This window comes from Harpia harpyja, chromosome Z (assembly GCF_026419915.1).
Source record: "Harpia harpyja isolate bHarHar1 chromosome Z, bHarHar1 primary haplotype, whole genome shotgun sequence".
Taxonomy (NCBI): Eukaryota; Metazoa; Chordata; class Aves; order Accipitriformes; family Accipitridae; genus Harpia; species Harpia harpyja.
The window spans coordinates 106,262,964-106,282,063 of NC_068969.1; the positions used below are offsets into that span (position 1 = coordinate 106,262,964).

Genomic DNA, 19,100 nt, shown 5'->3' on the forward strand with positions numbered 1-19,100 from the left:
AGCCTGTGCCAGGGAGCTTCTGGGTTTGTACTTGCACTGGTTAGATTTCCTTCCTTCTCCTTGGGTTCAGATAGGACTGATGGAGCTGTGACCTATTCTCCAGGCAGTCTGTTTCCAGTAGTTTCTGTTGCCTCTTGTGCTCTGCTCCTACTGAGGATGATTATTTGCCCACTTGTAATGACAGCCCCTCTCCTTCCCAGCTGTGTGGTTCCTGCTTCACCCCCAGTGAGGCTGCGAAGGTCTCCTTAGCCCTTCCCAGGAGAGGAAGCAGGAGGGAGGAAGGCAGGAAAAGCCACTTCGGGGTTGGTTTGGGGTTTTTTTGTGGTCTAAATGGTGCAAGGACCTCTCTCAGCCCTGCCAGTCCCCAGCCATGGCGCTCTGCTCCAGGCAGCAATGCTCAGAACAAAGCTGCTTGTGCACCGGCCATGTGTCCCCTTGACTGGCTGGCAGTGCCGCTCTGGGAAGCCGCATGGATCCCCACTGGGTGAGCGTGGCCCCTTTGGGCACAGCTCTTGCTCTCTTCGTTGCACTAGTGCTGTGCTGCCAGTACTGCCAGGCTTCCCTTTCCAAGGGCTCTGCCGGTCCTGCCCCATGGCAAATGCCCCCCTGGCTGGCAGACCTACCCCCACACCCATCCAGCATACTTTCTGGCTGGTACAGTACAGTTAAAACAGCAACAGATCCTTTTGCAAGCTGCAGCCCAGCATGTGGTACAGCTGCTCATCACCCAGCCAGGGACCCTTCCTCACCTGCCATCCTGCTCTGTTGCTACCAGACTGAGACTATGGCCTGTTAATCCTGGGTCCCCCCTGGATGTGCTAATAGGAATGAAACCAGCAGGTAAGCCAAGTCCCCATCCCACCCCCCCCAGGCCTGGCTGTGTCATCCCGCATCAGGGTCTGGTGGCTCGGTGTCCTCGGGGAATATACTGACTCTGCCCCAGCGCCTGGGACGCACTCCCTCCCTGCAGGTCCTTTGGCACTGGGTATTTCTTGGCTGTTGAAGCGTAGTGCCCTTCCCCAGGCCTCGCCAGGCTGGAGGAAGAGAGGAGAGCTGTACCTGGCATAGCTCCAGACACAGGTGCTGGGAGACCCAGGCAAAAGCACAGGGCTCCTCCTGTCCTCTGAGCATTGAGGGGACCTCGGAGCTTGGAAGGAGCAGGGCAGAGAGCAGGAGGAGCTCTGGCTGGGCTTCCCCCAACAGGCAAAGCCCTTTAAGTTCTGTCTTGGAGTCGGAGCACCAGCACAGGCTAAAACACTGGCAAAATCACCATCGCTTGGGCACATGGAGCCCCATGTGCTGCATTGAGGGGGTGGTACCTGTGCTGCTTAGCTGAGCTGGTGAGGACCTGGACCTGGCTCTGTCCCATCCGGGTAGCCAGAAGTAGGACTCTGGAGATGCCTGGCTCAAGGGGAGGAGAAGGGATAGGTGACCAGGTGCTGTCTCCCCATCCCTGCTTAAGGTGCAGGAGTCCCTGGTTCCTGTGTTGCTCTCTTGCTCTGTACGGGGGTGGTGGGCTCCTGCTGGGTGCTGTAAGAGGCTGAGCTCTGCTGCGAGCTGTCTGGGTTCTCAGTGGGGAGGAGCTGCCCTGGGAGCAGCCGAGGGAAACCCCAAGGCTAGGTGAAGGGGGATAGGAACCTCCCCTGGACACAGTGCCTTGTATCTTGAGGAGGGTGAGGAGCAGTGCTGTGCTCCGTCTGGTCCCCATCCCAGGCTGATGGGCAGTCCTCCAGGGGAATGTACAAGGAGATCCCAAGGTGTGCTTGGAGACACTTTTGGGGTGGGCTGGGGAATCCTGGCATTTCCCAGCATGATGCTTCAAGTGACAGTATCTGGGCCAGCAAGACATGGTGCAGCCCTTTGTGCTAGGCATGTGCGCTACTAGCTAGTGCTGGAATCAACTGGTGACTGGTGTTGAGGTCTTGGCTGGGATGGATTTGTGGTGTCAGCATGTCAACCTCTCCTGATGGACCCATTCTCCTGAAAGGCAGCTGCTGTGGGGGAGCAAAGGGCTGTGACTGCAGAGGGACATGGGAAGGAGAAAGAAAGGATGCACGTGAAACTGTATATTTGTCCCAGCATGGACACTCGCAGGAAGGATGTGGCTTTCTCCCTGCTGCACCATGCTCACTCTTGCTGCTGGTTGCTGATTTTGCTTCCCAGTGGTTGACTGTCCCACGCAAGTCATGGTACAAATCTCCCCCAGGGATGGAGGAGAGAAGCAGCAACCTTCCAGGCAGGCAGAGCATGCCATGTTACCACCTCAGCATACACCCACAGCTGTGGGCATTCACTTGCTTTTCTACCTGACTTGGTGCAGGCCCCGTGTGGGGTGCCAGGAGGAGCTGATCTTTACAAAGAGCTTTTGCTGAAGTTTTGGACCAGAGGTTTATTATGCTATGGCATTGATTTGCCCTGCAGCAAGTGCTCCTTGGGAGCTGGTGTTCTGGCTGGTCACTGGAGATGCCCTTCCCCAGCACTGCTGACAGTGGCTTTTGGGCTGGCTCACTCTTGGGGACTGGCCATGACTGCCTGCTAATTACAAATCTTATTGGAAATGTAATGAATGAATGAATGCCCGTTTCCTGAGGCAGGCAAAGTCAGGCAGCAAGTCACAGCGAATGACCTGCTGAAGCTGACTTCCCACCTGCAAGGTGATGGGATGCAGAACTTGCCAGACCAGGGTGCCAGAAAGGGAGTACACTTGGGTGTTCGGTGCCTCTGAGCATCTCTTCGGCAATTTTGTTCATCTGCGTGGCCTTGCTCTTTCCAGATTCAGAACAGTGCTCATGGGTGGGATGCCCAGTGGGACAGACGGCAGTTTTCCTGCAGACCGCTGCTGCAGTAAGCCCCCAGCCGAGCGCTGCATGGGGAGGGAGGCGGGTAGGACATGGTCCCAAGAATGGACAGCATTTCCTCTTTGACTTGGAGGTTCCTGGGCCAGCAAAGCTTATGGGCCGCCCCTGCCACAGAAGGGTGAGAGTGGAGGTGCCCGAGGTCACCTGCCCACTCTGAAGGTGGTCTGCCACAAGCTGCTGCCCGAGCTGACTTTCCTCCTTGCCCTCTTCCAGGCTTCAAAGCTGTGGATTATGACCACAGGGGAGCTGTGTTGCATCTGCAAATCTCCATTGTGCATCAAGAACACATCTGAGCAGGTGAGCGCTGTGCCCATGAAAGTACTGCTGTCTTTGCGCTAGGGGAAGCTGGTGGGGGGCCATCATGGCTCAGGGCTGTCAGGCACCTGGTTTCTGCCTTCCCTGCCAGGCATCTCTTATTGGAAGAAAACAATTGCAAGCTCCTCTCCTTGTCTATAGGCCCAGAAAGTGTCCTGTGCTGTGGGTGAAAGGGGCAGGAGGTGGACATGAGACCAGCAGCTAGCTGGAGGCCCAGAGGTTGCTGGTGATCAGCAGTGTCTTGGAAAGCAAGGCATGAAATGGTCACCAGAAAGAAATAGGGATCTGTTCATATGGGTTCATATAGGAAGGCATGCAAAAGGGATGTAAAATACCAGCCAGGTATGAGAGTTCACAGCTCAGCTTAAAGTACTTGTGGTTTAAATGGAAATCAAGGTGATAGCACTGCCTGAGGTGGCCAAGATGTATGTGACGACTGGGTTTGGGAGGTGTCCTGGTTTCTGCTAGGATAATTTCCTTCCCAGTAGCCGGTACAGTGCTGTGTTCTGGATTTAGGATGAGAATGATGTTGAGAACACACTGATGTTTTAGATGTTGCTAAGTAGTGTTTATCCTAAGTTAAGGATTTTTCAGTTTCCCATGGTCTGCCAGCAAGCCGGTGTACAAGAAGCTGGGAGGGAGCATGGCCAGGACTGCTAACCCAGACTAGCCAAAGGTGTATTCCATACCATAGAATGTCATGCTTGGTATATAAACTGGGGGGGAGTTGGCCAAGAGGGGTGGATCGCTGCTCGGGCATCAGTCAGCGGGTGGTGAGCAATTGCACGGTGCATCACTTGTCTTTTCTTGGGTTTTATTTCTCTCTCTTTTTGTTGTATTCCTTTTCATTACTATTATTCTTATTATAGTTTTTATTGTTGTTTTTATTATACTTTATTTTATTTTAGTTATTAAACTGTTCTTATCTCAACCCACGAGTTTCACTTCTTCCCTGATTCTCCTCCCCATCCCAACTGGGAGTGGGGAGGAGTGAGCAAGCGGCTGCGTGGTGCTTAGTTGCTGGCTGGGGTTAAACCATGATAGGAGATTGGGAGAGGTTGAGCCTCAATGCTGCCTTCTCTGCCTGTGTGACCCCACAGGCAGGCAGTACCTTCCTGCTGTTCTCCTGAAAAGCATCTGAATCACTCCAGCCCTGCATCTCCCGCTTTCCTTCCCCCTCAGAGCCACTGTGGAAACTGAAGAACTGGAGAGGACAGTGCAGAGGTTCAGAGGCACACTGTGTTGGTGGGAGTCATTCCACAGCAGCCACATTGCTTCTGGGGGATGCCTGGCTGGGAGGTGTTTTCAGCTATTTGTGCCAACGACCGCACGCTGCAGGACAGGGAAGTTAATCTGGAGCAAAGCAAAGTTCTGCTGCAAAGTGGTGAGTGTGGGGAGCAGCCAGGACAGGCTGCAGCATGGCGTGTTACACGGAGGGGTTGAGGTTGGCAGGGACATCTGGAGGTCATCTGGTTCAGCCCCTCTGCTCAAGCAGGGCCACCTTGAGCCATTGCCCAGGACCATGTCCAGACAGCTTTTGAATATCTCCAAGGATGGACACTCCACAACTTCCCTGGGCAACCTGTGCCAGTGCTTAGTCACCCTCACAGTAAAACAAGTATTTGCTGGTGTTCAGAGGGAACCTCCTGTGTTCCAGTTTGTGCCCATTGCCTCTTGTCCTGTCACTGGACACCACTGGAAAGAGCCTGGCTCCATCTTCTTTACACCCTCCCTTCAGGTATTTATATACATCGATAAGATGGCCCTGAGCCTTCTCTTCTCAAGGCTGAACAGTCCTAGCTTTCCCAGCCTGTTCTCTCATAGGAGAGATGCTCAAGTCCCTTAATTGTTAGTGGCTCTTTGCTGTACTCAGGTGTGGCCTCACCAGTGCTGAGAGAGGAAAGAACACCTCCCTCAACCTGCTGGCAATACTGTGCCTAATGCAGCCCAGGATACCTTTGTGGCAAGGGCCCATTGCTGGCTCACGTTCAACTTGGGTGTCCACCAGGTTCCCAGTGTCTTTTCTGCCAAGCTGCTTTCCAGATGGTCAGACCCCAGCATGTGCTGGTGCATGGTTATACCTTTCATCACTCCTTTTAAACAAAATCCCTGGGCTTAACCACCCTGGCCTGCTGCTTTCCCATCCCTATCAAGGCAGGGTCAAAATACCACATGCAGCCTGATTCTCCAGATAGCCTTGACCCACGTAGAGAACCAATTCCCCTGTTGCTCACCTGCCTCTAAGCCTTCGCTCCTCAAGAGCCTGCAGAGCTGTGGGGACAGGCAAAGGGCAGAGCTGCCAGGCACAGGCAGTTTTTCAGGCTCTGGAGCTCCTCAGCCCGCCGGTGACTTTTCCCGCATCTCTTCAGCTCTTGCAGCCATTTCAGTATTTATCATGCCAGAAAAACTCATGGCCAGGATTCTCACAGGTCTCAAACTAGGCTGAAAATCAAAAGTGAGGCGCCATGCAGCATGGAGGAGGTCAGGCCCTCGGGGCAGGCAGGAGGAGGTAGATGGTGCAGCAGCCTGTGGTGGGCTCTGCTGCCCGTGGTACCACCCAGCTGATAACTGAGGTGGTGGAGGTCCCTGGTCCAAGCTGGCAGAGATAACTGTGATGTTAGGTCAGGTTCCTGTCCCCGACGTGGGGCTGGCAGCATAGAGCACCAGCCTTGCCTTGTTCAGTGCATGTCGCTGGGCCAGGTCTTCTTGGCGAGTGCTGGGAGATCTTGTTGCTGTTGCCCAAAGGGGTGATTACAGGCCTGAGCCCCTGGGACTGGTCTGACCTGCCTGACTCCTGCACTCCAGAACAGCACAAGCATGTCAAGTCCCTGGCAGAGGGCAGGCCCCCTTCTCCCCACTTGTCCAGACTTGTTCCCAGTAGTCTCCAGCCTGGCTGGAGACTCCTCTCTGTGCCCAGGCCAGGAAGGAGGTGCTGATCCTGCAGGTGGGTGACGCCGGAGGGTTCCCCAGAGAGTTACACCAGCCTGGTTCCTCTTCCCATTCCTGAAGAGGGAGGTCCAAGTGGGGCTGTACGAGGAGCTGCCTGCGTCCCAGCAGGTCCCTTGCGACCAAAAGCCCGGGCGAGGACAGGGATACCAGGCTGATCTCCATCCTCCTGCTCTCTTTCCAGATGCTGCGCTGCAGTGCACCCTGTAGTGGAGGGCTCACCCAAAGGTCCTGAGCAAGGCAGGGGTCCGGCTCCCACCCCCTGTTCTTGCACCCTGACCTGTGGCACTTTACAGTCCCCCTCCTGCTACAGCTGCATGTGCTGTTCTGACTCCGGCTCTGCTCGGAGTCCAGGCAAATAAGGCTTCATGCGGCACATCCACGCGGAGACGTCCCTGCCCCCGGAGCACAGCACGGACCCCAGCCTGTCCCGGCCCAGTGGAGAGGCACCCTTGGAGCCTTCCTCGCAGTGCTGCACCCACCGCAGCATCCTCATGGGGTACAATGAGACAGAGATCACACGCCAGAAGGTTTACCAGGTCTCCATCTTCTCCCATCTCTCCAGCTCCTCTGAGAACATGGAGCAGCGGGCAGGCAGCCGGCCAGCTGTCAAGAGGGCTTACCCCGAGCAGCGAACTCCAGAGGCGCGGCGAGATCCCAAACGAACTCACTGGGGTGGTGGGGTGGTGGATGGCAAGCACGATGGGAGCCCTGGGCAGGCTTCCTTGGATGATGATGATGATGATGACACCTTTGAGGATGGTCTGCTGGTGGAGGAGCTATCCCTGAGCGGCTCTGCCCAGCACTTCTCCCACAGCGGGCTGCGGGTGGTGGAACACCGCTGTGAGGGCAGCCCTAGCCAGAGCCCCAAGGCCAGCAAAGAGGTCAAGCTGCAGGATGTCTCCTCCTCCTCCCGGCCCCAGCACATTGCTTGCAGTACTTTGCACATGAGAGATAGTTGCCGTGTCTCATCGGGGGATCAGCCCATAGACTATGGGGAGAATGGGGAGCAGGCAAGTGGCTACAACTTACTACCCTTTGATTTGCACAATATTGCACAAACAGCCCGGTTGGACTCTGGTAGGAAGAGAGAGAAGCCAGGAACCAGCCCAGCTCACAGCAGCTGGGCTAGCAGAGAAGAGGAATGGCCAGTGGTGGCCAACAGGTGCAAGGATTCCCCAACTCTGCAGACAGCGCTCAGCTCTGGGCCCAGCAACCTGAGCTCACCAGGAAAGACGCCCTTCAGGAGCTGCCAGCTCAGCAGCAGCAGCTGCACAGCCGAAAAGAAGCTGCTGTCCACTGGCGAGGTTGTGGCTGCCTCCTGCTCTGAGGATGAGAGTCTGTCCCCGCTGGCAAAGAAGAAGAGGGTCCTGCCTTGCCATCCGGTGCCCACGACCTGCCGCAGCACTGATGCCAAAGGGGCCCCTTTCTGGAATCACCTGCTTCCTGCAGCCAAGGTGAGCATCGCTGGTGGGGGGAGGCAGGGATTGGCCTCGGGACAGCCAGAGCTTAGGGCTGTCCCCGTGGGCAATGTGGTCCACAGCACTGGTGTGAGCAGGGCAACAGCTGACAGCCAGCCCTGGGGGACATGGTCTGTAGGTTGTCACCAGCTCTTGATGCCTTGTAGTCACTGGATCCTCTGCTTGCAACCATCTCTTTAGCCTGGAGAGCCTTGCTGGGACAGGACGTGACCTCCCCATGACAGCAAGAGTTGGACACATGGTGTGGGGCCACACTCAGTGTCTGACAGCTTCATGTTAAGCTAGACTTACCAGCAGGCTTGGGAAGAGCGGCTGGCCTCTGCCTGCCGGACGAGGAGGAAGGCAGAGTTGTGGGATGTCTTGGGTCCCTGGCCGTGATAGCCATCAGGGCAAGGGTTTGGTGGCAGGGAGCGGGACTGGACGTGCTCTGGCCAAGGAGCGGGAGTGCCAGTGCTGTGTGCAGAGATGCCACTGGCTTTTCTGCAGTTCTGGGGTGCCCGTGGCATATCCCCCAGGGTGCGACAAGTTCTCAGAAATGGGATAGACTCTGGAGGTTTGCAACCACCCTGGCAGCTCAGGAGCTGCCTGCGATTCCTCCTTCCCTCCTGACCAGCTCCCTGCCTTCACCATGTCCTGCCAGCTAAGGCTGCAGCAGGCCCATGCCAGAGCTGGCACGCTCCTCTCTTTCCCTGGGGCATCGCATGGTGCAGGGACCAACGGCAGAGCTACTCCAGCTTCTTGCTGCTTGGAGCTGGGACACACTGTCCATGGGGCACAGCTCCATCCCTACCTGCATGCCTTTTTTTGGTGACTGTCCCCCAGCCCGGCTGCCCCCAGCACTGCCCTTGCAGAGTGAAGCCCTCCAGCAGCTTCCCTGGGTTTTCCTGCCCGGTCATGCCAGCCAGCTCCATCATCCCTTTGTGTTGTGCTGCCCTTTGTGTGGCTTCCAGAAGGGAAAACCCATGAAAAGGGGACATCTTTTAAAGGAGGCTGCAGTGTGGCTCTGGCTTTAACCCCCTACCCTACAGCTGTAGGAGCCTGGCTGTGGGCAGGGGTGGGCAGCACACCCCTCTGCCTGGCAGCACTACCGAAAACTTCGCATGAATCACCAGGGGACGGGACTTTTCCCAGCCTGGTCAGGGAGCTTCATTGTACGTGTTACCATTCCTTGGAAGGTGCAATGGGGTGTGGGTACATGGCTCTCTCTGAGGGTGTCTTGTCGCTGGGGCTGGTCCTGGGACCTGCTTTGCAAGGTGGGAGTCGTGTGCTGCACCCTCGGCTTGGCTACCAACACCCTCGTCCCCAGCAGAGCCATTTTGGGGTTTGGGCAGCCCCACATCCCCACCAGACACCACAGCCCTCGTACTGCTCTGCTGGCTGCCCCTGCAGAGGCTACCTACAGCTCCCAATGGATGGGAGCCTGTCCAGTCTGCTGGGACTCTCGTGGGGCTGTGGGGCAGGGCAAGGGGCGACGGCACCTCCCAGGGGTGTGCAGTCCCCGGTTGCTGTCCTAACATGGTTCTCGATTTCATGTCCCCTCCAGAGCTCTGTGGATTGTGCTGCGATCAGGAAGAGGCTGAAGAGCGGGCTGTGCCTCAAATTGTGAGTGTTCTGGCAGCCCTGTAGGATGGACATGGGGACTCAGGGTGCCCGGCCACTCCAGCACCCTGCTGGGTTGGGTCTAATCCTCTGCCCTGCCCTGCCCCAGACATCTCCCTTCCACAAGACCCCAGGCTGCGGGGTGGTGGGGGGTTTCTTCTGCCCCTAGAGGGTAGGAAAGTGGGTTTAACCTCCACTAAAGAAAGGGTTGGGGGGACCTGGAGAGGGATCCACATCCCCAGGGACACAGGCACCCTGGGGCTGGATGCTCTCCAGTCCGACACCAATCTTGTCTCCTCTCTCAAAGGGAACACCTCCGCAACAGCCTCCAGAGGGGCAGCAGGTGCTCCACAGTACCCTGGGCCACCACCACTGTCAGCCATGCTCTGCTGGGCAACTTTGAGGTAACAGCGACCATCTGCCAGGGAGGGAGGTGGGTCCCGGGGGCTCCAGGCTGGGCTGGTGAGAGGTGTGAGAGGCTGAACCTGATGGAAGCCCTGGTGTGTCGCCGGGCTGATTGTCCTCAAGGGCCTGGTGTACAGTAGCCATGTGGCACAGCCACCATCCACCGGCAGGATGGCTCAGCCGGCAGATCCTTGGGTCATGCACCAGGACCCTGGACCCTACTGAGTTGGCTGCTGTGGAGCTGAGCCGAGGAGCTCTCACTGCTTCTGTGTTAGATGGCTTGTTTTAGCCCACCAATTCAGGATGGGTCTGTCTCAGAGCGAGCAGCCAGAGCTCCTCATGGATGGTCTCTGGACAAGCAGACGTGGTTGCAGTGGAGATGGGGGTGATCTCACCTGCAGCTTCGAGGCAAGGGACTGGACTGGTGTTTGAAGGTCCCTAACGCTTCCCTCCTCTCTCAGGAATCCATCCTGAAAGGCCGCTTTGCACCATCGGGGAGGATTGAGGGGTTCACGGCAGAGATCGGCGCCAGTGGCTCCTACTGCCCCCAGCACGCCACCCTGCCCGTTGACGTCACCTACTTTGACATCTCCGAACACAGCGCGCCCTCGCCTTTCCTGGTACGTGGACAAGGGAGGGCTGGGACTGTGGGGGAGATGAGTGGGGGCTGTACCCAGGTGCCCCTCTCTGGAGAGCGTGGCTCAAGCAACCACCTACCTGAGGAGACCACTAGCTGTGCCGGGAACAGTATTTAACCCAAAAAGCAAAGAGGGAGAGAAGAGGAAACCCTTGCAGGCATATAAACAGGCAGGCTGCTGCCCAGCCGTCTCATGGCTGTTGCTTTGCCATCACGTCTGTGTTGCTGCTTGTTCTTCCCCTGGTCTGGAGAAGGGCTGGGCGTCTTCTTGCCGCCTTGTGCCAGGCGTTCCTGGCAAGGAGGGCTCTCAGCCCCGTGCTGGGTCGCAGCTGGGCTCTCCATGGGCTTTCTCCCTCTCACATGCTGTTTCTTTTGCCCCAGGGAGTGATTGACTTGGAGGCCTTGGGAAAGAAGGGTTATAATGTCCCCAAAGCTGGAACCATCCAAGTGGTGAGTCGTTCCCTGGCCTCCAGTAGCACCATGGGGAGGGGGCTGGGTGGGCTCCAGTTGCCCCCCAGGGTGGATACGCTCCATTATGTTGTTTGGCAGGGTAGCAGCCAGAAAGCTTGTGCAGAGGGGGTACATGGCCACCAAGACAGCACAGCGGAGGGTGGCACAGGGTCCCCAGGGTGCTAGCAGGGAGACCAGGTGGTGGGAGATGCAGGGAAGGAAGAGATTGGTGAGGAGGGATGGGGTCTCGGCAGGAGAGCATGTATTGCACATGGGGCAATGGGATGGGATCACAGGATTGGAGGTGAGTGGAAAGGACTGGCCTGTGGGCCTCAGGCTAAGCCCTCTGGGGCTGGTGTGGGGCTTTCTGGACCCTTGGCCCTGCTGGTGCTGCCCCCAGATGCCTCAGCCCTGCCCTATAGATCCATTCCTGTGCTTTTCCCAGTCTCACCCCCTACTCCTCTGCCCCCAGACCTTATTTAACCCCAACAAGACTGTGGTGAAGATGTTCTTGGTGACGTACGACTTCCAGGACATGCCAGCCAACCACATGACCTTCTTACGCCATCGCATCTTCCTGGTGCCTGTGGGGGAGGAGGAATGGGCAACCACGGCCCCCAGCAACCCACCGGGCACTGGCCCACCCCGCAGGGTCCTCTGCTACCTGATGCACCTAAGGTAGGGCATGCTGGGAGGGATGGACGCCTGCCCCAGGGTCACCCCTGGGCTCCTCTCCCATGTGTACCTGCATTGCCAAGCCTGCAGGCCAGAGTGGGGAGTGATAGCAGCCTGACCCCCTCACCCTGGGGAGAAGCGGGGACCAGGTGCTTCTTTGGGGAGGTCAGAGCTGCCACCCTGCCCAAGGGCAGCGGTCTCTGTCCCTCTGAAGGCAACTGGAGCATGGCCACCTTGACCAGGGGCTAAAGTAGGCGAGGGGTTTGTGCCCCCCGCGCCGAGGCTGTCCTGCCCACGCCTGGGAGCCTGAGGTCCCTCTGCCCTGCTCTTGTCTCCACTCAGGTTTCACAGCTCCAAGTCGGGGAAGATCTACCTTCACAACAACATCCGGCTGCTTTTCTCTCGCAAGTCAATTGAGGTTGACTCGGGGATCCCCTATGAACTGAAATCCTTCACAGAGATGCCGAGAAACCCCTGTTACTCGCCCTCGGCCTGACCACCTCCATCCCCCAGGGCCACCGTGCAGATGAGTAAAGGGCCAGCAAGCAAGCACCACGTTGAAGTATTGCCCTCCCCACGTGCCCCTGCCCTCTTAGGCGGCACCGTTACCGTCCCTGTGCCCTGCAGCAGGGCTGGGATCACCAAGGGGGCTTCACCCAGGAGGGGAAGGGCCTGGGGATGAGTTCTAGCCCTCCAGGGACATGTCCAAGCCTTCTGCCAGTGCTGCTTGCAGCTGGGAGACTTGGCTGTTGCTGGGGGGGGGGAGCAAGAGTTGGGCCTGGAGCTCCGGGCGAGGCTGCCCATTGCTGATCCCAGGGTTGGGAGCAGAAAGTACAGAAGAGTTTGTATTTATTAGTATTTATTGTTGCTGGGAGCACAGAGGAGCGGAGGTGCTGTGCTGTTCTTTCCCCCGCCCTGTTGGTGCCGAATGAGGCCTGGGGCTGTGCGGGACTGCCCGCGTTGGGGCAGGGCTGTGGGGACCGCAAGGGTAACTGGGGCTGGGGCCGCCTCGGCCTGGGGGAGAGAGGGTGACCTACCTGTGATCCAGTGTGGTCCGGTGCTGGAGGATGGGCGGGAGCCCTAGCTTTGTCCCTGGGAAAGGGAGAAGCAGCAGAAGACATGGAACGGGAGCGGGGCTGGACCTTCACAAGGGGGCTTGAGGGTGATCTGGAGGAGTGCCTATCCCTGCTGCAGCCTTGGGACCTGCGGGTCAAGGCCAGGGTGGGTCAGAGAGGTGAGGGGGCAGGAGGCAAGGGAAGAATGAGCTTGCTCGACCCTTGTCTGCATCACCCCGATGATCTGGGGTCTCTGCTAGGCTCCTAGTGCCAGGTTGAGCTCTGAGGAGCTCCAGCCCCTCTGCCTAAGGGGGAGGAAGAGAGGGACGGTCCGCCAGCCTACATGGGGCTGCGAGCCCGGGGGGGCCAGGGTGCCCCCGGGGCTGGCCGTGACTTGACCCGAAGCCCACCCCATTGTTCACGTTGCTCTCCGCCCGGTGGCAGACCCGGGGTGCAGGGACGGTCGTGACCGGCCTCCGGGCACAGCGGGCAGGGGGACCGAGGTCCTGCTCTCCCCTGTCCGGGGGCTGCCGAGAGGCTCCGGCCCTGCTGGCCGGGCGGGGGCGGGGGACGCGGACGGGACGGGACGGACGGACACAGGGCATCGCTCACTCCCACCGACCCGGGGCCTACTTCACCCTCACGGCACCGGGTCCCACTTCACCCCCACGGCACCGGGTCCCTGAGGTTGTCCCCGGGTCCCGCTCGTCGTGGGCCGGCGGGGACGGGGAGGTTGTATGGGTACTTTTCTTGCTTGTTTCTAATTTAATAAACACCTCTTTGGAGCTTCACACCGGCCCGTGCCGCTCCTGGGGGGGTGGGGGGTGGGCGGGGGGTGGGCGGAACCAGGGGCAGCGGCTGTCGCGGCGGGACGGACCGCTCCGGGCGGGGCCCCCGGAAGGGGCGGGGCCCCCGGAAGGGGCAAGGTCTTCCGGGCGGCGTTCCGGGGCGGCGGGCAAGCGGCGGAGCGATGCTGGCGCGGGCGGGGCTGCGGGCCGGGCCCGGCCTCGGCCTGCTGCAGGTGGGACCGGGGGAGGTCTCGGGGGGCCGGCAGGGTAGTGAGGGGGGCCTCGGGGGTCCGGGGTAGGGGGGTGCTGAGGAGGGCGGGGGGGGGGGGATCTGGGCTGGGGGAGCCCGGGGGGGGGGGGCGGGCTGAGGGGAGCGGGGCTGAGGGTGCTGGTGTCGGGGCTCTGGGGAAGTGTTGGGGTTGTGGGGGCTCGGCTGGGCGGAGCTGGGCAGGGATACGGGGGTAGCGGGGTAGCGGGGCGCGGGGGGGGGGGGCGGTTCAGAGGAGGGCTAGGAGTGAATGGGCATGGGGGGGACTGAAGGGAGGTTAGTGGGGGAGTGGTGTTGGGGGACCGGGGGAAACCGGGTGTCGGGAGCGGTGAGGTGAGCTGGTGGGGCTGGGGAGGGAAGGGTTGTGAGAGAAATGGACGTGGGGGGCTGTGGAGGCCTGAGAGGTGGGTTGTGTCGGGGGGGGGGTTGTCAGTGAGGAGGCTGGTGGGAGCTGGGCATGGGAGGTGGTGAGGAGAGCTGTGGGAGTCAGGGGCCTGTGGGCGAGGAGGGCGAGGGAGTGCCCCGGGGGAAACAGGTCCTTGGGGGGGGGGCCCAGGAGGCGGCCTTAGCTGGGGAGAGACAGGCTGCTGAATGGGGGTGGTCTGGGGCTGAGGTGAGGGAGAGGGGTGGGAGGAAGGGGTTTCGACCAGGTTACAGGGGGCTGAGTGCGGCAGAAGAGACCCCCACATGCCTTCCTTTCCCTGATGGTGTCAGGGAGGCTTTATTCCTCCCCCACAGTGGAGACATGAGGGAAAGGGAGACATGGAGAAAGCTCCAGCACGGGGGTGAGCCCCCCTACGCCTGCGGGGAAGGCCCTGACACTTATGCTGACCCTGGGGCCCAGGACTCATTCCTGTGGGGACAGCCTGTGTCCCCTCACAGCCTGGGCTTGTTTGGGGCCTCAGAGCTGTTTCTTGCCCCGGTGTATAGGGGCTGTGAGCAGCAGTCCCAGACAGGAGAGCAGGGGTGGTGCTGGGCTCCCAGGTACCAGCAGCTGGTCTCATTCCCGTTCCTTTTCTTTTCTCCAGCGCTCCCAGCAGCTGAAGCATTCAGTGTGTGTGGCCCAGCCACCGCGCCGCTTGACCTCTGGCCTGCCTGTGAATATCGGGGTGCTCTTTGTGCCGCAGCAGGAGGCTTGGGTGGTGGAGAGGATGGGCAAGTTCCACCGAATCCTTGAGCCTGTAAGGAGCCGCTTTTCTCCCCTTCTGGATTCAGCAGGTTCCTAAAGCTGTAGTGAGGCGTGTTCTTTGTGTGAGGATTCGGGGGGGGGCGGTGCTTATTTTTCCAGATTGAAGTCCTTTAGACTGCCTGTAGACTAATTTCCCTTGGTGGGTTGCTAAAAGCACTGAGACACCTAAATTCCCCCCATATGTAAAGCATGTTTGCTCTGCCTGCAGCATCTGCAGCGTGTAGCATACTTGGGCTTTGTTTGCACTGCTCTCGCTAGTCTGACTGAGCTCTCTGGGGGGAAAACCTCAGATTAGAGGCCTCAGCCATCTAATCCAGCCCTTTTCCCAGGGTTTGAACTTCCTCATCCCTCTGCTGGATCGGATTCGTTATGTGCAGAGTCTCAAAGAAATTGTCATTAACGTCCCAGAGCAGTCAGCTGTTACCCTCGGTAAGGAATAGCTTCCATGTCCTGCCCCTTTCCTTCTGCTGTGTCTGGGGTGAGCAAGGGTTAGCACGGGGAGGAGTGGAAATGTCCCAGGCTCCTGTGCTCAGCCCTGTTCCTGGGGACCATAGTCCTGGTGCCGTGCACAGGGGCACCCCAAGATGTCCTGTCTGCCCTCAGGGATGCAGCTGCACCTTCTTGCTGGGTTGAATGCACCTGGGCAGGAATCCCTTATTCGGATGTTTTCCTGTGTTGAACCACAAAAAAAATCTCTGTGTTTCTGTAAAAAAGACTTCAGATCAGGTTAGCGGACAGCTCAGTTACAATTCTGGTGTTAAGCTTTTTGGTTTTGTTTTCCCCCCACCCTTAAATCTTTGTTTATGAAGATAACTACAGCATGAAATGTCTTGATCTGGAAACCTGAGGCTGCTTACGTACGAAAACATCAAAATGTAGTGTTTTCTAGGGAATGTCAAGGTCCTTTTTACAAAGCCTTTTAGATAAGGAGATCTGTTTCAGTCAATCCCTCTTCCGTGCCATGCTGCTGACACTAGGAAGGAAAGGGATGACCTTGCCCAGCTCTGCTAGTTCTGTCGGGGGAGAGGGCATTGCCATGTTTTGTCTTTGCTGCTTCAGTAAACAGGACATGTTGTTTTCTCCCGGCAGATAATGTCACCCTGCAGATTGATGGTGTGCTCTATCTGCGGGTTATGGATCCCTACAAGGTACCGTCCCTGCTGCGCCGACACTTGGCCTGAGTCAAACCTGCAGACTCCATGGCTGCGCCCAGCATGGTCTGTGTCTGCTGTGCTGCTCAGCTGGCCACCTTGGCAGCCCCTCGGGCACCGCTCATCTGGCTCTGCTGGCTCCCTTCTCCCCACAGTGTGTGCTTCAGCCCCTCCCCAGCTTGCTGCGCCATGTGAGGCGGGTGGGCTGAGCACCCCGATCCCTCCCAAGGCTCTGGGACTCCCGCTTTTCTTTGGCAGGGGTGTCTGTGGCAGGTTTCTCGTCTTAGTGCTATGTTTGCCTGTCCTGCCTCATTCAGGGTCCCTCTCGGCACTGCCATCGACTCTTTTTTTGCTTCTGCTCTCCAGGCCAGCTATGGGGTAGAAGATCCTGAGTATGCAGTGACCCAGCTGGCCCAGACCACCATGAGATCTGAACTTGGCAAACTCTCCCTCGACAGAGTCTTCCGGGTGAGCTGGGGAGGTAGATCATGGAGCTGCCAGTGTTGCTCGAAACGCCAGGGCAGTCTGCACAGCCAGGCTGATATGCTTAACAGCAAAACACCCTTTGCTTTGAGGGCTTCTGGCTTCTGTTTCAGTTGACCTATCAGTGAATCCTTGGAGATGGGTCTTGTTTTGGTTATTTTTTTTTAACGGGAGCTATTTTTTACCCTGCCCTGGGTTAGCTGGAAAGGGTGATGGGTGGCATATGCCCAGACCTGGCTGGTCCAGCTGCGTTTCTGTTGAGTAGGTGACTCTTTACTCAGGCCCAGCGATGAATGTCCTGGCTGACCTGGTTTGTGGGGGCCTGTAACCCTTATGCTGTGTTTGCTGGGCAGAAACAGGAACTGTTGGCATTCCTGGACGATCTTTGTATCCAGATGTACGCCAGATGTTTGTATCCCAGCAGTTTCAGTTTGGGGCACTGCCTTCCCTAGGAGACGGTGACCCCTTCAAGAGATATGGGTAGCACTTGACCCTGCCTTACGCCTGTGGAGATGGATTTTCCTGGCTGACGTGGCCCATGAGGGGGAGTGTTTGTTTCCCTCCTGACCCCTGTCTCATGCTAAGCACCTCTTCTTTGCTCTCTGCCATTTTTTTTGTGCCTCCCAGGAGCGGGAGTCCCTCAACGCCAGCATTGTGGATGCCATCAACCAGGCTTCAGACTGCTGGGGCATCCGATGCCTGCGCTACGAGATTAAGGACATCCATGTACCCCCACGCGTGAAGGAATCCATGCAGATGCAGGTTTGGTTCTCTGGGAGGGCGGTCTGGAACAAGAGGGAAGTCTCCCGTGCCACACCATTGTTATCTGTCCAGAGGTGGCAGCACTGGCCCCTTCTGCGGTGAGGGAAGCCGGATGGTACTTCGGCTGCAAACGTACAGCTATTGAATAAATAATTCCCGTCCTTATTTTGGTGGTGGTGGCCGCTGCCTGGTACACAGAAGCCCTGCCAGCTCCCTTTAAAATCCCTACTGGGCTCTGTAGGAAGCAAATCCTGGAGCTGAAGGTCTCCCCTTGAGAAAAGCTGGGTGCCAGGTCTCCAGGCTGGAAGGGAAGGAGGGGGAAGCGGCTGCCCAGTTAGGTGTGGACTGGGCTGCAGAGGGCTGTGCAGTGTGAGGAGCAGAACCAGCCCTCACCGGGGATCACATGATGTTTTGTAGCTGTGTTCTCATACTTTGCTAAGCCACGCTTGCCCAAGTGGGACTTAGGAGTGTGTCCTCACTGCGCTTGCCCCTCGGATGGGATTCCCCAGTGTGCCCGTGGCAGGCTGGCGTCTGACCTGTGTTTGCAGGTGGAGGCAGAGCGACGGAAGCGGGCGACAGTGCTGGAGTCGGAGGGGACACGGGAATCGGCTATCAACGTGGCTGAGGGGCAGAAGCAGGCCCAGATCCTGGCATCAGAAGCTGAGAAGGCTGAACAAATCAACAAAGCTGCTGGTAGTGCCTTGGGCTAGAACATGTGGGGCCTGGGGGATCCATAGCCCTCTGCACCAAGGAGCGATGCTCCCAGGGAGCAGACTGCATCATTGTCTGTGGGCCAGGCTTCCTCAGCCACGCTGATCCTTCCCTGCCAGGGCCCTCGGGCTGAGCACCAGCTTGTGTTGCTGCCCCGCAGCCCAGAGCAGCAGGAGGTGTGTGGCAGGAGTATTGTCGTGCTGCTGTTGGGGAAGAGGAGGCTTTGCATGCATGAAATCATCTTGATTCGCTCCTTGCAAGCACTTTGTCGCAGTTCTCATGTGCGTTCTGCTGTGGTTCGTTGCAGGAGAAGCCAACGCCATGCTGGTCAAGGCCAGGGCCAAGGCGGAGGCTATTCAGCTCCTGGCAGCTGCTCTGGCACAGCAGGTGAGAGATGGCTCCTCAGGGCAGCCACCGCTTTGGTGCTGGCACTGGGGGAGGCAAAACCAGGGCCGCGGTGGCACCCGTCTGTCTTGTGGATACTCCCTGGCATCTTCAGCACCAGCGAGCGAGGAGTTCTGCTGTTTTGGGGGCCTCTACCAGCCGGGGCGGGCTGGGGACAGGGGCATGGATGAAGCTCTTGGTGGTACGTGACTTGCTGCTGAGCCTTGTCCCTCTCTTCCCCAGCACGGCAGCGCCGCCGCCTCTCTCTCTGTGGCAGAGCAGTACGTGAGCGCCTTCTCCAAGCTTGCGAAAGACTCCAACACCCTCCTGCTGCCCGCCAACACCGGCGACATCACCAACATGGTCGCACAGGTCAGTGTGGTCAGAGAGACCCCGTCTCTTGCCCTGGGGGAGGTGAAGGTGGCAGCCTGGTGGGGCCTGGCCCTCTCCCTTCCTCCTCCTCTTCCCATCACTCTCTCGTTCTCTCCAGGCCCTGGGCATCTACACCACGCTGACCAAGCCGCAAGCCACAAAGACCCAGGACGAGATGCCCCCAGCACACGAAGACCCCCAGCCGCCCGTTGCGGAGGTGCTTAAGGCAGAACAGGCCAGCTCCAGCTAGCGGGGACGGGAGGATCCCGCACCCTCGCCTGGGGTCTGCCGGGCTGCCAGCAGTCCTGTCCTGCTACCCTCCCTGGTCAGACGCTCTTCTTCTTCCCTTGGTCCTTATTTTGTACTTGGATTTAAATCATGTAATAAATGGTACTGGTGCTGCTGGAGCATGTCCCCTGGCGCTCAGGAGCCTGACCTGTGACCCCACCGCCAGCCGCCAAAGGGGGACCATCCCTCCTAAGCAGACTTCTGCCAGGAGCTCCCACAGACATGCAATGATCCCCAAGAGGAGCCGGTGGGGGGGACCCCTTTCCTTGGGGGTGGGGGTACC

General features: G+C 58.6%; 2 protein-coding genes across 6 annotated transcripts in view; both read left to right on the forward strand.

Moving 5' to 3' along the window:
- ATOSB (atos homolog B) overlaps nucleotides 1–11,886 on the forward strand; it is a 39,385-nt gene extending 27,499 nt beyond the window's left edge. For 3 of the 5 annotated variants that reach the window (XM_052778418.1, XM_052778421.1, XM_052778420.1), the window contains 8 exons: nucleotides 4,356–4,557; nucleotides 6,304–7,576; nucleotides 9,144–9,202; nucleotides 9,507–9,603; nucleotides 10,066–10,224; nucleotides 10,623–10,691; nucleotides 11,164–11,369; nucleotides 11,709–11,886. In XM_052778418.1, coding sequence (XP_052634378.1) covers nucleotides 6,488–7,576; nucleotides 9,144–9,202; nucleotides 9,507–9,603; nucleotides 10,066–10,224; nucleotides 10,623–10,691; nucleotides 11,164–11,369; nucleotides 11,709–11,862 — 1,833 coding nt within the window. In that variant the 5' untranslated portion in view covers nucleotides 4,356–4,557; nucleotides 6,304–6,487 and the 3' untranslated portion in view covers nucleotides 11,863–11,886. Of the gene's footprint in view, nucleotides 1–3,082; nucleotides 3,156–4,355; nucleotides 4,558–4,591; nucleotides 4,912–6,303; nucleotides 7,577–9,143; nucleotides 9,203–9,506; nucleotides 9,604–10,065; nucleotides 10,225–10,622; nucleotides 10,692–11,163; nucleotides 11,370–11,708 lie in introns of those variants that run through there. The other 2 variants (XM_052778419.1, XM_052778422.1) reach the window with 2 other exon arrangements.
- A 1,446-nt stretch (nucleotides 11,887–13,332) lies between these two features.
- STOML2 (stomatin like 2) lies at nucleotides 13,333–18,936 on the forward strand. Its single transcript, XM_052778601.1, has 10 exons — nucleotides 13,333–13,442; nucleotides 14,506–14,658; nucleotides 14,996–15,095; nucleotides 15,756–15,814; nucleotides 16,184–16,285; nucleotides 16,928–17,062; nucleotides 17,611–17,755; nucleotides 18,081–18,160; nucleotides 18,401–18,529; nucleotides 18,648–18,936. Exons 1-10 carry the CDS (start codon nucleotides 13,392–13,394, stop codon nucleotides 18,777–18,779), a joined length of 1,086 nt encoding a protein of 361 aa, XP_052634561.1. The 5' UTR covers nucleotides 13,333–13,391; the 3' UTR covers nucleotides 18,780–18,936.
- Nucleotides 18,937–19,100: the final 164 nt, after the last annotated feature.

Excerpts from the sequence above, each read along its gene's own strand:
- STOML2 (XM_052778601.1), top strand. The coding sequence starts at position 13,392 with ATGCTGGCGCGGGCGGGGCTGCGGGCCGGGCCCGGCCTCGGCCTGCTG. Across the intron at positions 13,443-14,505 it reads CCGGCCTCGGCCTGCTGCAG|CGCTCCCAGCAGCTGAAGCA; the intron begins GTGGGACCGGGG and ends TCTTTTCTCCAG. Across the intron at positions 16,286-16,927 it reads CCCTCGACAGAGTCTTCCGG|GAGCGGGAGTCCCTCAACGC; the intron begins GTGAGCTGGGGA and ends TGTGCCTCCCAG.